At 43.1% G+C, this 15,500-nt stretch overlaps 1 protein-coding gene across 1 annotated transcript in view; it reads left to right on the forward strand.

Annotated features, from left to right (window-relative positions):
* The first annotated feature begins 689 nt into the window (after positions 1-689).
* The window catches only part of LOC137259865 (vascular cell adhesion protein 1-like), a 31,444-nt gene continuing 16,633 nt past the window's right edge, over positions 690-15,500 (forward strand). Inside the window, 3 exon segments of the mRNA XM_067797536.1 lie at positions 690-708; positions 1,213-1,383; positions 1,565-1,864. Of these exon segments, the coding sequence (XP_067653637.1) occupies positions 690-708; positions 1,213-1,383; positions 1,565-1,864 (490 nt within the window).

Below are 15,500 nucleotides of genomic sequence, written 5' to 3' on the forward strand. Positions count from 1 at the left end.
GTAAATTATGGTCTGCATTACTGTTTAAGGATGTTTCTCTAAAATTGATTAACACTTCGCTGTTTCGTGAGAATGTAGATTGTGGAAACGCCCATGTGGTGATGTGTAGAATATTAACTGAACAACTGCATTACCTGTATACTTTTGAATGTTATGGTAACCGATGTAGTGTATGACATGTGATGTTTACGTTCTTTGTTAGCTTATTGCTTTGTGAAGATATTGTATTAATTGTAAACCATTCTATTATTGCCTGATTGTGTATCATATCATTCAGCTGCTGTGTATTATAAACTGGTCGTTTCTGTAGTGTTGTGTGTGGGTTGGTATAGTCAGTCCTCTTGCGAGCAGATTCCCTAACTCTCGTGTTTTAATATCAAGGATGTTACACAGATTTATGCCAATTCTTCAAGATACTTGACCACTAAAATTATTCATATTTCATGCATGGGTCTGCGGTTTGCTGCGTTAGATAGCGTAACAAATATACAAAACATTCACATGTTTGCACGTATATGCTTTCATGGAGACGTCGACACCAACCTGCAAAGTACTGGGGAATTGTGGCAGAAATCCATTATATATTTTTACATTTAAATGTGCAATGAAATATTGAATTAGATTATTATGTATGTCAAACGTAAGAAAACCAAAGGAATGTTTTAGCATGTTTTTACAAGAAGGTAATAATGGCAAAAACTATTGGATGTAAAGGCCGAATTTGTTATTTCGTCTTGGATTCGACTATTATGGGATTCACAAACCATGAGTAAAGAATCCTTCATGGCGGGACACATGGCAGGATTAAAATGTTCGCATGAACAGGACTGACGCTTCTCTCTCTTCAACAGTTCTAAAACTAGAAATTATGCCTCCTAAAAGGTGCCTTTGGAATTATGCCTCAAACGATTAACAACTGCAAAAATCCGCAAGGCCATGGCATAGTTTCGTTGCAGTTCCCATGGTCTCAAAATAGCAACAGGAAGATACAAATAAGAGTAAATGCATTATTTCGGACAACAAGGATATGACTCATTTGACTGGGAATATTGTCAACTGACAGGATCGAGTGACGCAGGAATCGCAAAGCAGTCAGCATCAGTCCATCAAGCCTGTGACCATGTTTCTCATATACGTTGTTACCGGAGGGCTATATGTGGGTGGTAAGTATCTTGTAGTTGGCATTTTACGTTATGTCCTTTCGTTTATTAGTACTCATTAGTAGTCACTCCGGCTACAGGATCAGGTACGGAGTGACGGACTCACTGTCACGGCTGAGGTTTACCATCTGCAATGTTACTGTGCAAGACGCTGGTACCTACAACTGTCAAGGAACCGACGGACAGAATGTTGCAGGATGTACACAGCTCCTCGTAGTAGCACGTATGCAGTAACGTGGAATTAACAGAATAATATTTCAGGGGTTCAACCCTTTAACTGATTGACATTTGATGGATAATAGTGATAAATAGTATAATATTATACATTTATACAAGTATGAAGGATTTATGAAAATCTTGACACTCGTGTTAAGGTCTGTGTGCATTTGTTACATTTTACACAGAGAAGCCAGCCACACCTACCATCACCGAACCTGCCCCACCTGTATCAGGTGAGAATGTCACCCTCACATGCTCCTCCTCCTCTCGGAGTCTACCCCAGGACCATCACCCACTGACCATGACCTACATCTGGAGGAGGGACATGACCCTGCTAGAATCTGGTGATGAGTTTCCTACAGGTGGAGATGACCTGATAATAACCCACGTCAGCAGAGAGAACCAGGGAGACACCTACAGCTGCCAGGCTGTGGAGGAGGGGCTGGTGTCTGACTGGAGTCACGGACATGTACTGGATGTCCTCTGTGAGTAAGAACCTACCTTGTTTCGATATAGTTGAGATGAGCTGCACTTTGCGCTACATTGGCAGCTATATAGGAACCTTCTGTATGTAATGTGCAACTGTGCGACAGTTTTGTAAGAACTGTTTCTGGTTTTGTTTGAAAAACAACATTTCTCTCCTAAAAATGAAAGCCTTTTTGTTGGAATAAATCTACATCTACAACTACATAGAAATTTTAGTTTTAGAAGCCAAGTCTGAATACATGCATGGTCACTAGTCACTAAAAACAGTTCCATGACGCTGTAGCTCACGTGGACATGTTTTACAGGGGATGAGTGAGTGAGTTACGGGAGCTTTTAGCGTTGTTCCATATCAGTTGCCAGTATAATATTTCTTAGCAATAAATACGAAGGATCATACTCTCACACTAATGATAATGGTATATGACGTCATAATAACAAGTACTTCCCTAGATTTATATTCCTCGGTTGAAGGTGGTGTACCCTGGTGGATAAAGCGTTCGCTCGTGGCACCAAACATCTGGGTTCCGGTTTCCACACGGCCACAACGTGTGAAGCCCATTTCTGGTGCTCCCGTCGTGATATTGATGGAATATTGCTAAAGGTTGTAAGGTCTTCAGGCCCACATAACACAACACAGATATAACACAAGACGTTTACTGAACGAAGTCAAAGACAAGACTGACAACAATCGAAACACGATCTCGCATCACAGTTTATGAGTCCACGTGCAGGCGCACGCTACTGTTGATCATTGTTGCGTTTGGGCGATGCTGTCCAATTACCGGGAGCAACCTCACGTCGTGGCGTAAAACCCAGCTAACTCACTCATATTCCCCAGACTTGATATTTTGGAGAATACCATTGAGCAGAATTACCATTTTGTACATCTGGGTATTCTGGGTATTCGCGTGTATACGTCACAGACACAAACTGCACATATATATCTCGGTACTCATACATATACGTCACAGATATGATCTGTACATACACCTCGGTATACACACATACACATCTCCAAACAATCTGTACATACATCTTCAAATACACACACATATGTCCTAGAAACAAACTTCATACATATATATCACAAAACAATCTGTAAATACACCGCGGTATTCACACATATACATCACAAAACAATCTGTACATACACCTCGGTATTCACATTCGGATCATTATATCAAACCTTATACGCCACGACTTATCAAAAACAGCTACTTGACAATTTCACGCCCAAATCATGGATCACCTGAGACAGCGAAACGTAAATTCGTTAATTAATTTCAGTCAAGGCCATCTATGGCCGACAAGTTGGTACGATTTTGGAAATGATATATATGATGTTGCAAAACTTTTTAGACCCGTGGAATACTGCTGTCGATCGATTCTAACCCTACACAGGTGCTGTCAACGTGGCTTGTATTAATAAACGACTTTGAAAGGTGAATTTTCGCTGTCTTGGGAGATCCAAGACCACTATAGAATAATTGCTCATATTGTGACCAGTCATCTACCTCCAGTTGCTCGAGATCTATAGCATATCCCTATGTTCTAATGTCCTACTTGGTATACAATTTTCAGCTACATGATAGTTTTTAATACCTTACTATGATATACTAGTTGTGTTCTTGCCGTTTGGCTACAGTTTTTAATTAAATAAATTTATATAGCATTAACTGTTTTAGTCACGAGATTGTTGAAATATTGCCAAAGTGGCTTTAAATTTTAACTCACTCTATCACTATAATCACTCTATCACTTTCTTCTGACTTCCAGCACATTCTGACTACAGGTACTTTTGACATGAGATAACAGTCACTTCTGTCATCACAACGTTTACTTTTTACCAACGCGTTTAGTAGACGGGTGCTTCGGACATAACATAACTGATACACAAATGTATTGATCTTCACCTGTAACATATTTTCTTCACCTGTAACATGATGTACATTTTAAAAACATGCCCAATGTGGACCATAAAGACGGCAGTGGGTTCAACATTTTGCAAACCGATTAATGAAGTCCACACTCAGTTTTAGGTTCTTGTATCTCTACAGTCCATGTGTCTGTAATAGTGTCTCCCGTCCTTCTGTGCTGTAGCGACATTCATCCTAATCCTGGGCAGAATTATTCAGACCCTTTGAAATAATACATATTGGAAGACAAACGTTATTTCCCTGTCACAGAATATTGACTTCTGACTTTAAATGTCTTACAGAAACAAGGTTGCACGCAGACATCCGCAGTGTTGATGTAGCAATACCTGGACACCACCTACCATTCGGGAAATATAAGCAAACTCGTGGTGGTGTTTTGGCGATCTAATAGTATTTCAACAAGGTTTACTCCTTCTATGACCACCTTTTTTATATACGCTGTGGCAGTGTTATAACAACATATCAACCTATCTGGAAACACCAGTTCATGAGAGACGCAATCAAGGTATTGCGGAACAGAATTTCTTCCATGGTGGAGAACATCCTTCAGAGTTAGGAAATTTACTGTTTACGTCTCAATACCTCTTCATTGATGGACACAGCTTGCCGTAGTTCTGCAGATGAAGGATGGTTGCCGTTCTTATTTAAGTCATTCATCCATAGTCGCTCGGCAGTCTTTGACACAGCATCTCCAGTAGTCTATTATTCTTTCTGTTCTTAATCCTAAACTTACAGCTGCCATATATCAGATTTTGTCCACCGCGTGCGTAGCTACAATAATATAGAAGCTCACAGATATGCTGTATTTTTTTAAAATGTGCCAAAAGAGGTGAGACTCTAACAAATAATTGTCTGTCCAGAATAAAAATCCCCGGGCTTACAATTGCTTGTTACTAAAAAGGCTGTACAAGCCTTCAATACCATCTAAAAATGAAGTTTTGTAACCTATCGGGCTAACATGAAAAAGAAATGGCTTGCAACACGTCTGTCCACCTTGTGGATTTATGACGTACAGGACGCCTACTTGAGCATTAGCCATGATGGTGAATGATGAACTGGGGGATCGTTTTATCATTCATATTCATGGTTGTGACATTTGTTAGTGTTCACAGAGAGAAAAGAGAGAAAATATGTATATATGTGTCACATGTTATAAATACATAAAATATACATACATAATTTAAATCACTGATAAAATGTAACATCCGGCCATATGGCCTACGAGACACAAGACACTACAGAACGTATAGTAGTGCATGAAGTGAATAATCTATCACAGTATATAAGCACCAACGATGAAAAAAACAGTTATAGTGAATAATGTATCGACAGTTCCATATTCACCAATAAAGTGTTGTATGTGTAGTTACAGGGCTACAATATGCGTTTACGTCTATTAAACATTTTAGTAACCATTACAGCTAGAGGTTTAATTACCTTAGCATTACAAAGTATGAATGCGGCGTGGTCGGTAGGCGACAGGAGAGGGGGAAAGGATTAGTGTTTAGTACATATTCCTATAAGTCATATCGTAAGTCCGAATATAACGGACATTTGTTCTGAAATGTGCTCGCCAAATTATTGAGACTTGTGGTCACGGTGTCACCAGACATACCTTGAAACAGACTATGTAACTAATCCCCCTGTTGTTCTATGGGTGACTGCATTTTGTTGTTTTAAGAAATTTGGGCATAGTGGGGATACACTATTCAATTACTAGTATTTATACTTTATCCCGATTAAAAAACTCGATATTAAAACCAAATAACTCCCTATGTTTGACCTAAACTGGGGAGTAAGAAGCTTCAGTTGTAGTGATTTGAATGCTGATAGGTTTGATAGACACATCGTCGACAGTACCTCGTGCTCATGTTGTCATCCAGTCAAAATGCTGTGCCTTCTCTCTTCACATGCAATAAATACACGGAAATAAGACGAAAATCGTATTTTCAATTAAAGACGTTTAATATCAACTTGGCACTATGGAGATGTGCATCCCTCACAAGCACCAATGTACATGTGTATGTCATGTGTATGAACCAAGAGAATCAAAATACTTGCCAACTCATTAAGATATTACATTGTTGTATGGTTTCTCCATGTACTGTATCGTTATAACCATGCGTTGTAAACTCAACCATCTGTATACAATGCTTTGTATACATGTGTAAATGTATGTACATTTTGTATATGTATGTTATACGGGCCTGTGGCCAATAGACGATAACAAACTTGACTTGAAACTAAAATATTTCATCTTTAATTACCTTAATTGTTTGAACTTTGTTAGATATATCGACGGAGCCGTCGATCGAGGTGATCGATTGGGTTTTAATGCGTGGATTTAAAAGGTCATGGAAGCACTGGTTTCTGGTTGGCGAAGAAGTTCATTGTTTTCTGAACTGATTTAGTCGACAGTAATATACGAACTTCTCTTGACATAGCAAGGCGTAGTCAGTTAGAACATACATGATGGCGATTCAACATTGGTGCTAACTTTTACCACACCAATTATTTGACCGGCATTCGAAACGCTGAGGAATCAATAACGAACCAAGTTAGATTGTACCCTTGGTTTGAACGAAGCCTATGCAGATGGTCCCAGAGTTCTTTTGTCAGAAGTCGACCCAGACATCACCTAGGTGAGTGGTACAATGGGCCCGGGTCTATCAACCGGTTGGTCATACAAGGTTCTGTGCTATTACGATGTTACACAAAAGTGATAACGAATGACAACAGGAATTTTTCAGTATTGACCAAATGATTTGTATCTAGGAATGTCAAAAGCATAATGTCAGTTTTAATATTTGCCAAGACGGCTTGGTTCATGGGCAATCGTGATAAAATAATAATCTTTCAGTTTTTCTGCTGGAGTATATCATCTGAGTACCCTTGCAATTGGTACCCTTTAGTTTCTAGCATCTTCTTTGTGATACTCTGTGGTGGGCGGGCAGCTCGGATGATGAAACGTAAACACTGAAACTGGCTTTAAAAACGAAACCCTAAAGAAGACACACCATTCACATGACAATGATCCTGATGATAATCAACATGGTTGCCTGGATGTTCAACGTCACACTCAGCAATAGTGCAGCTGTATGGCGGTGGTGTATAAATAATCGAGTCTGGACTAGATAAACCAGTGCGCAACAGCATGACCATCAATCTACGCAATTAGGATTCGATGACGTGTCAGCCAAATCAGTGAGCCTGGTCCACCCGATCTCATTAGTCGGCTTGATTGCCAGTATATACAAGGACGCACAAGGGCGTGCAACAACGTATGAGTAATGCAACAGGTCCTCCTGTGTTTCTCACTGGTTACAACACGGTGTCTGTATGCACTTTTCGCTCCCCATTTCCTCCACATATTAAAACGTTTTAATAGCGCCACGATGACCCTTAATAACACGGAAATACTTCATCACAGTCCTGACTAACAAATAGTTATATGAATCATCTGAAGTGTTTTGTGGTAGTCAACACACTGGAAGCAAACACACCTATTATGTTTTTTCATTTTTTTTTTCTGAAAACTGTGATCTTCTTTGGAGGCATACTGGAATTTGCTGGTAAGCGTTTATCTTTACGTTTTATCATTCCAGTTAGGTATAAGGTGTGTTCTAAGTTTGTCATATTTTGGCAGAAACGTTTCAACTTATTTGGTGTTTTGTTTTTCGAAACATTCGACAGAACTCTAACTGAAGTAATCATCAAAGAGTGATTAATACGATGTGCAAGGTCGGTGTTGCTGGGCAACAAGCCATTGTCTGTTCACTTCATCCATATTACTCGCCTCCTTCCACAATATCAGGTAAAATGAGTAGTATAGGGAATGATAGTTCTGGACCACTTTCAAGAAATGCCTCTACAAAGCCTTATTTATTAAATAAGGCTTTGGTTGGGCCATTAGCTCTTGCTACTATTACCCCTACTACAAAAAAGTTGGCGGTAATTACTGTGCCTTGGTAGGAGGTAACACTGTGCCGTACGGTACGATCAATAATTCTTCTCTTACAAATCCCCTACCCGGCCTATGTCACGTTTACCTCGATGAAACAGTTTAACGTGAACCGCCTATGATCTCTTTGGTGTTCGTAATAAAGGCTTGTTGGGCTTTTTGTATCCCCTGTGCTATGTACTTTTTTTTCTCATCCTCGCTGATAGCAGACTTACGAGACTTGGACCGAATATCTTGTTTCATTCCGTTATATTTTGTGAGTTCAGAGAGGATTGAACGAAACTCCTCTTCTGAGATCTTACTGTCAGAGAGTGCCGTGGAAATACGCTCACTCACTGTGTTGAGCTTTGCTTCGGCCAGAACCCTGATCTCGTCGTGTTTCAATGCCTTACGATGCAGTCTGCGTGATACTAACTTAAGCGCCAATCCTGCCAACCCTGCCACCCCTGCCGTTATTTCAAAACCTAGCACTATAGGTGCAGCCACGATGGTGGTTAACAACCCAACGCCTGCCGCCCCTAGTCCCATGCTGGTTGTCATAAGGGCAGTGTCAGCCCAGTCCACGATATTGAAAGCTCTATTGTACTTTTTACATAATGCTTTTCGCGTGTCACGGTCTTGTTCTAGTTGACGTTTCACATCACATAACTGCCTCAAGCGGAACCCATCTATGGTTTCCAACGTCTTCGCTACTTCCTCTACGACTGGGTACAGACCCATCCTATAATATATATTTTGAAAAATATTTTAATTGGGTTTCAGTTAATAGTCTATCAATGTATTTGAAGCCTATAATTAATAGATTATTATCAATGATAATAGGTGTTAAGCCAATAGACTTTTCTGTTGTAATAAAAACCCCAGGGAGGCTTATTAAGCGGTTTATAGGACCCGTGGGGGTATCCCGTTGTATAACAATACGGCAATATTGATCTAAGTGTTCGGTATACCAGTGTACTACCACCCCGGGTAAAAATTGACGTCCTTTCGAGGAGTTTTCCTGGTCAAAATACGTAAAGAGGACTTCTATGATGATTGTGTAGGGGGAGAATATCTCAAGCTGCCTTTCGTGTAAATAACTACTGTTAAATGTTAATTTACTTTCTATTCCAGAAATTAATCCAATTTTTCCTTCATAAAAATATACCGAGGCTGTTGCTTCATTCCCCGTAATGAAATCCCCGGGCCAGATACCGTTTTTCCTAATCTTAGAGATAAACTTCCACCCTTCTTTTGTTGTGATATAAGGTGAGGCGAGTGTTAAGTTGATCAGCCATTTGGGTTCTTTTAAATCTGATAACGACACCCGTCTGTACACGTTGTCTTTGAAGTGCAGGATGTATAATTCATCTTCCTCACCAGGCTGATCAAATCCCTCCGTATCTCCCAGGTCGTTAAGTGTAGTGTTGGGATGATGACTGGTCATTATTATACTATTACGATATAATTTCCAACTGGTTTTCTGATAATAATTCAGGGGTGAACTTCATACCCATGAAGTGTATGTTGTCAGGCAGGAAGATATTGATTAGTGATATCTTGTTTTCCACGATCACGTTGACCCCCTGTAGACTGGTGTTGGAGCCGACACCCACCCGCACGTAAACGTTGCAAACTTGATACTGGTGTCGTTTCACCCACCCGAGTTTGATCCCCTTCACGATCTCGACCTCATTCACCGATGGTTCCCCTAGGTAGACTTTGATGATCAATGTTGAGTTTGCCGGTAGACTCTCTAGTATCTTGACCACGCCTTCGAATTCAGACATCAACTGCAATTTCACGTTTTGTATGGCTGGTTTACTCGATAGCATGTGGGCTGCTATAGTGTTGACTGGGCTGACGACTATGCTACGTCTCTGAGTTGGGACGTAAGCCACGAGCAGGGTTCCATTGTTCACGACTTTGTTTAGGTGGTTGTCTTTGTTATCAGTGAACACGTAGGGGGAGACGAGTCTAATATTGATAAACCAGTCGTTCTCGGGTAACAACACCCACTTATCATCTTCGGTGAAGACGAGCATATATGGTTTGTTTTTGACGACGGTAGTGCTCTCAACATCGTCTAAGTCGAACAGTTTACCACCGAACGATGGGTATATTACCCAATTATTATCACCGGTGTTGACAAGGGTGTACTTAGTGTTTACTGTTGCTCTTGTGGTATCTACTATATCACTTAGGGCTCCACCGGAGGGGATTTCAACGCGTTTGTAAATGTTGTTTTTCAGTTGCAAGGCGTACGATTTACCATCTACTCCGGGGGCGTCGAAACCGCGTGTGTCTCCGAGGTCGGAGATCCCGATATTAACGCATTTTTTCACTGCGGGCCCTTGTGCGCTGGTCATGTTACATGAAGTGTTAAGCTGAGGTATCCTATATTTACAGGATTATGATTTATATCTAACACCGATATTGTCAGCTCAGGTATGTTGCCCTGGGTTAATCTCTTATACTGCCGTGGTGAAAACGACTCGGTTCTACCGTCGTTGAATTTCTCAGTTTTCACCGGCACTGCTCTCAGTATAGTGGAAGGGTGACCTCCTTGAATGTTGTACGTTGTGCTCACCTGATCGAGATGAATGTACAGCTCTCGGTACGGTACTAGATCGGGTAACTTCGTGCCTGTGACGGTTGTTGTTGGTTTTATCTCGTCAGGAGACATACCGAGTATCCTCGCTAATGGTCGGCCTAGCCTCAATGAGGTTCTTCCGTTGTTGATTAACACCACTGTACCGTTTGAGTCGTTCATCTTGAGTTCGGCTCCCAGGGGTTTGAAGACCTCGTCGTTTAGAGAGCACACGCTGTAGTAGCCGTCAGTTATCTGGCTGCGAGTTCCACTAACGAACAGCTTATTGTTGCTGATATTAATGTTAGTCCATTGCGGTAGGTAGGTGATATCGCAGAGTGCGACTTCGAGTTGACCTGACGTGTTATCGATCGCGTGCGTCAGCTGAACGGCCTCACCGCTCGTTATTCCTGGAAGTGTTATGTACATTTTAGAGTATATATACTCATTATATAATAGTTTTAAAATGTATTCCCCTAGTGTGTTTTACCCTAAACTGGATGTAGATTTCTCCCCCATGAAGATCGTGGTTGCTCCTGGGTTGTATTTCAATGCCCAGCTTTTAGATGTGTTCGATAAGTATAAGCTTTCGGTGACTAATATTGAGGCAGTCCACGCTTGGTTCAACAACCCTATGCAGTTCTGGCAGAATCAATTCAACTTTGCCGTGTGGTGCGCTACAACGGGGTGTGGTGTGGTATTGGCCGACACTCAGCGTGGACCGCTGAGTCAGTCTGTGTTCAAGTTCCACGTGTACTACCAGGTCAGACGTATCCTTAAAGAGATCAGTGCCCCCATCCCACAGGACAAAGCGTGGGATGTAACAAACAACCCGTACGATAGACGGGCCTACGAACGTATTTGCAATGAATTCGAAATAAACCCGAAGACGGATTGGCGTTTGCCGGGGCCGAACTACGGGTTGGGTATTCCTTATGATGGCGCGCGACCAGTGAAAGAAGTCAGTGATGATTTAATGAAACGAGGTATACTTAGGCAGGACTTTGCTTTGTCGAGTAATGAATGGAGGGATGATCGTATGGACTTTAAAGGTGGTGCTGCTTTCACAATCCAGAAAGTGGAGCAGTCAACCGCAGACTGGACTAAAATGATCTCAAAAACATCGAAAGAATTCACTCGTGCTGGTACAATACGCTTGAACGACTCGATTCGAACGTACGTGTGGGCGCTGTTGGGTGCGCAGTCGCAAACGCGTTCCAACATCATCGGTAAGGGAACTGCTTACGAAGCTCAGAAACAGTTCGTTTCTAATGTTGAGGATGCTATCAATTCTCCAGTTGATCTCCCGGGGGCCATCGACCGTTACCAAAAAATGTTAGAACACGCCAGATCGAAAGTCAATTACGTGTTCGGCGTGGGGTTGTACATGGCTCCGAGTGATATGCAACTGAGAGTAAAAAAAGTGGTGGGTTATAACAACAAAATAGTCATAGCCACGAAGGATCAAAAATTGGGTATCAACCCCGATATTAACACCACCGATACCCCACACACCCAACCACGTGAAAAGGGTATAGTGGCGCCACCCCCGGAGCCTAAAGTTCATGTGTCCACCACACACCCCCACATGTATATGGGGGTACCCCCCTATCAGCAGCATATTGATAATAAAACGGCCCTGGTGGTTGGTGGGGTAGCTTTGGGACTTATTTGGTTAAAGATTTCTTAGCCGCTACGTACACCAGACCCGCCACGGCGACGATGGCTGCCCACATGTTTTGACTGAGCCACATGGCAGTTTTAGACAGAGCGCTCAACAACCACGAGACGATGCTACCCAGGATGCCGGGAAGGGCTTCGGCGGCTTTACCAGCCAGTTTAGCTAGGCCTTCACCGAGTTTTTTTATCCAGTCTTTAACACCCCCACCGCCTGTGGGAGTTCCCCCGCCGCCGGTAGGCCCCACAGGGGTTCCCCCTGTCAGTGACACCACCAGGGTTGATATGATGAAACCCAATGCAGTTAGAATGCTGACGATGGTGATCCCTTGCTCCCGGAACAATATCCGAATCCTGTTGGCTAAAGTTGTATCCTCGTTCAGTGTTCTATCGATTGTTTCCCGAACGCGACTGATCTGGGATCGAAGCTGTTCACGATTCGAGGAAGCGGATTCCAATCGTGTACGTCTCTCGTCTTCTAAATCGCGTAGTCGTTTATTGATACGACGCTTCATATCATCGTTTTCAGTTTCGTTGAGTTTGGTTTTTTCCCTAGCGATGTGCTCGTCGATTTCGTTCAGTTTCCCCATGTTGTTCACGAGTTCTCCACGCACGCGTTTCACAGCTTCATCTAAGCCGCGCAGTTCCCTTACCGGAAAGTCAAACCCCGGTAACGGTTTGTCCCAGTAGGTGCTCAACAGTTTTTCTATGCTGTCTGAGGCTTCTGTAGCACGCTGTGGTGTCATTTCATCTCTAGTGGTGAGGTGGGATCTGGTAGCTTGCAGATCTTCTTTAACGACCTTAGGTATTGCACCACCGTAATCATTCATGTTTAGATTTGTACGGATAAATTCGACACCATGGCGGCTGGCTAGAGTTGACAAGGCCAGTGGTTTTTTATTGCTCTTGTTAAAGAGGTCAACCCCTGGGTCAGACTTAAGACGTAGAACACCCTTTGTATCAATAAAAAAATTCTTATGGTATCGACCCTGTGGTTCAACGTAGTTTTTATCTCTTCTTAAACTTTCGTAATAATCATTTACCGTTGTTTCCAAGAGTTCTTGGTTCAATGGCGAACTAGTAAATGAGGTCTCCTGCTCATCATCGAATGCCTGGGCACTAGCGCCCGGCATCTCCGTCATATCTATATCTTCATCCATTAGTATTAAAAATATATTTCTTTTATATAACAATGTACGGCAGAAAATTAGATCCTTTCAGAAAATTGAGAGAGCCATTAGGTGCCAGAGCCGTGCGCCAGTCGGTGACCATCACCAACAATCCCAGCAAGATAGACCAGAATCAAACTCTGCTGGTTAGATTTCCAAACCTTGGTGAGAATGACCTCATTGTACCAGGCACTGTTCGACTGGCGTTCAGTATCACGTTGACCTCCGACAACGACAAACGCGAGCTAGTGCGGAACGTGGGTCGAGCTATCATCAAGAAAACGACCGTCAAGATAAGCGGTAACGAGGTGCTGAGCATCGACGACAGCGACGTGTTTCACTGCTACAAGGATCTCTGGAAAAGCGAGGGAGAACGAGTCAATGATGTGTACCAGGGCATCAGCAAATCAACCCGGGCGCGCATAGGATACGTCTTCACGACAGACCAGCAAGACAAGCTATCGGACGGTGAAAAGGCCATCGCTCTAGCATACGGGAATCGATTCTGTGTGCCGCTCGACTTCGAGTTGCTCACGGGACACGCGCCGTTTTACCAGGCCGCGCTGGGTGATAGGCTCGAATACGAGCTCACGTTTAACGACTATAGCAAAGTAGTGCGTACGCCGAACGGTGATGAGGCCAGTTATACCATAGACAACATCTCTCTGGAGTTCGACATGGTCACTAGCCCGGAGCTGGCCAGGCAGGTTCGAAGCCAGTACTCTGGGAAGATGGCTATCCTGTACGATCGCGTACTAAGGCATAGATCAGTCGTGCGAGATAAGAGTGACACTGTGTGGAATATCAACCTGAACGTGCCGGCGCGATCGATGAAAGGTATCCTGGTCGTCCCCGTGGAGGATTACGAGCCATTCCGGAGGGACAGCGAGAAGTTTTTCAACCCCGAGATTGAAAAGGTGGAAGTTACCATCGAGGGCGTGCCCAACCAGCTGTTCAGTCATGGTATGAGGCCACACCAGCAGTGGGATGAGATAAAAAAGCTACCAGTGGGGGACTACATAACAAAGGACCTGGACCTCGACTCCGTGCAGATCGGTGAATACCTGACCACTAAGTACGCCCTATGGTTGGACATGCGATCCACGGATGATGATAAACTGCACGGTAGCGGGCGCCGTATAGATAACGGCAGCGAAGGGATAACCATCCAGATTACTAAGAAGGCTCAAACCGCTGGTAAGTTGAAATTATATCTGTACGTTATTATGGACGCGCAACTTAATATAGACAATGGGAGATTCGTGCAAGCCATCTACTGATGGGGGGTACCCCCCCACACCCCCCAACAATAAACTACCCACTGACCCACACTGCGCCATAGTGTGCGGGCAGACTGGCTGTGGGAAGACCGTTTTCGTGTTGGATATGTTGGAGGGTTACTACAAGGGTGTGTTCGATAACATCGTTATCATGTGCCCTACTCTGAGCATGAATAAAACGTACGCGCGACCTTGGGTGATGACGGACCCGGACGTACACAAAATCGACCCTGGAACACGCCTGCAGGACTGGTTGAAAGCTCTTCACGAGAAATTTAAAGGGGAACCGACGCTGTTCATACTGGACGACTGCAGCGCTAATCGCGAGATAACAAAAAAGAGAGACATGCTATCGTACCTGGCCTTCTCCGGCCGGCATGCAAATCACAGCGTCTGGGTGCTAACGCAGAAGTTCAACTCGGTGTTGAAAGACCTCAGGGAGCAGACGCGATGGGTGGCCTTATTTCACTGCAAGGACAGGGATTCGTTTGAGGAGTGTTTGAGAGAGAACGATGTGATGAGTAAATTAGAACGGGAACGGGTGAAGAAACAGCTCGCTGAAACTAAACACGCTAAGCTCGTTCTAAAAACCGACCAACCAGTAGCATATATAGTATGCTAAAGCTAAGCAAAGCTAAGCTAAAGCTAAGCAAAGCTAAGCAAAAGCTAAGCAAAGCTATGATATTTGAAGTATTTGTCGTGTGCAACTTAACCTTCATTTCTCTGTGTTTTGCCTGTATCGGGTATTATATAGTTAAAACTAAATCTTACTTGTTATATTATAAGATGGAGTGTGAGGAATTGCTCGAATAATTGACGTTGGAGGGTTCCCCCACGCCGCCCGCAGGCCCCACTGATGACAAGCGAGAGAAACTGGTGGCGTTGGCTGTTGGCGGCAAAGCCAAACATTACTTTGGAGACTACACTCCGGATAAAATTAACAAAATGTCAGCCGAAGAAATCGATAAGCTGTACGCTAGATACGAGTCCCGGCTCGGAGCAGAAATGACAAAGACAATAGGATCGGCTATGACCCAGATAT

This window comes from Haliotis asinina, chromosome 1 (assembly GCF_037392515.1).
Source record: "Haliotis asinina isolate JCU_RB_2024 chromosome 1, JCU_Hal_asi_v2, whole genome shotgun sequence".
NCBI classification, from domain to species: domain Eukaryota; kingdom Metazoa; phylum Mollusca; class Gastropoda; order Lepetellida; family Haliotidae; genus Haliotis; species Haliotis asinina.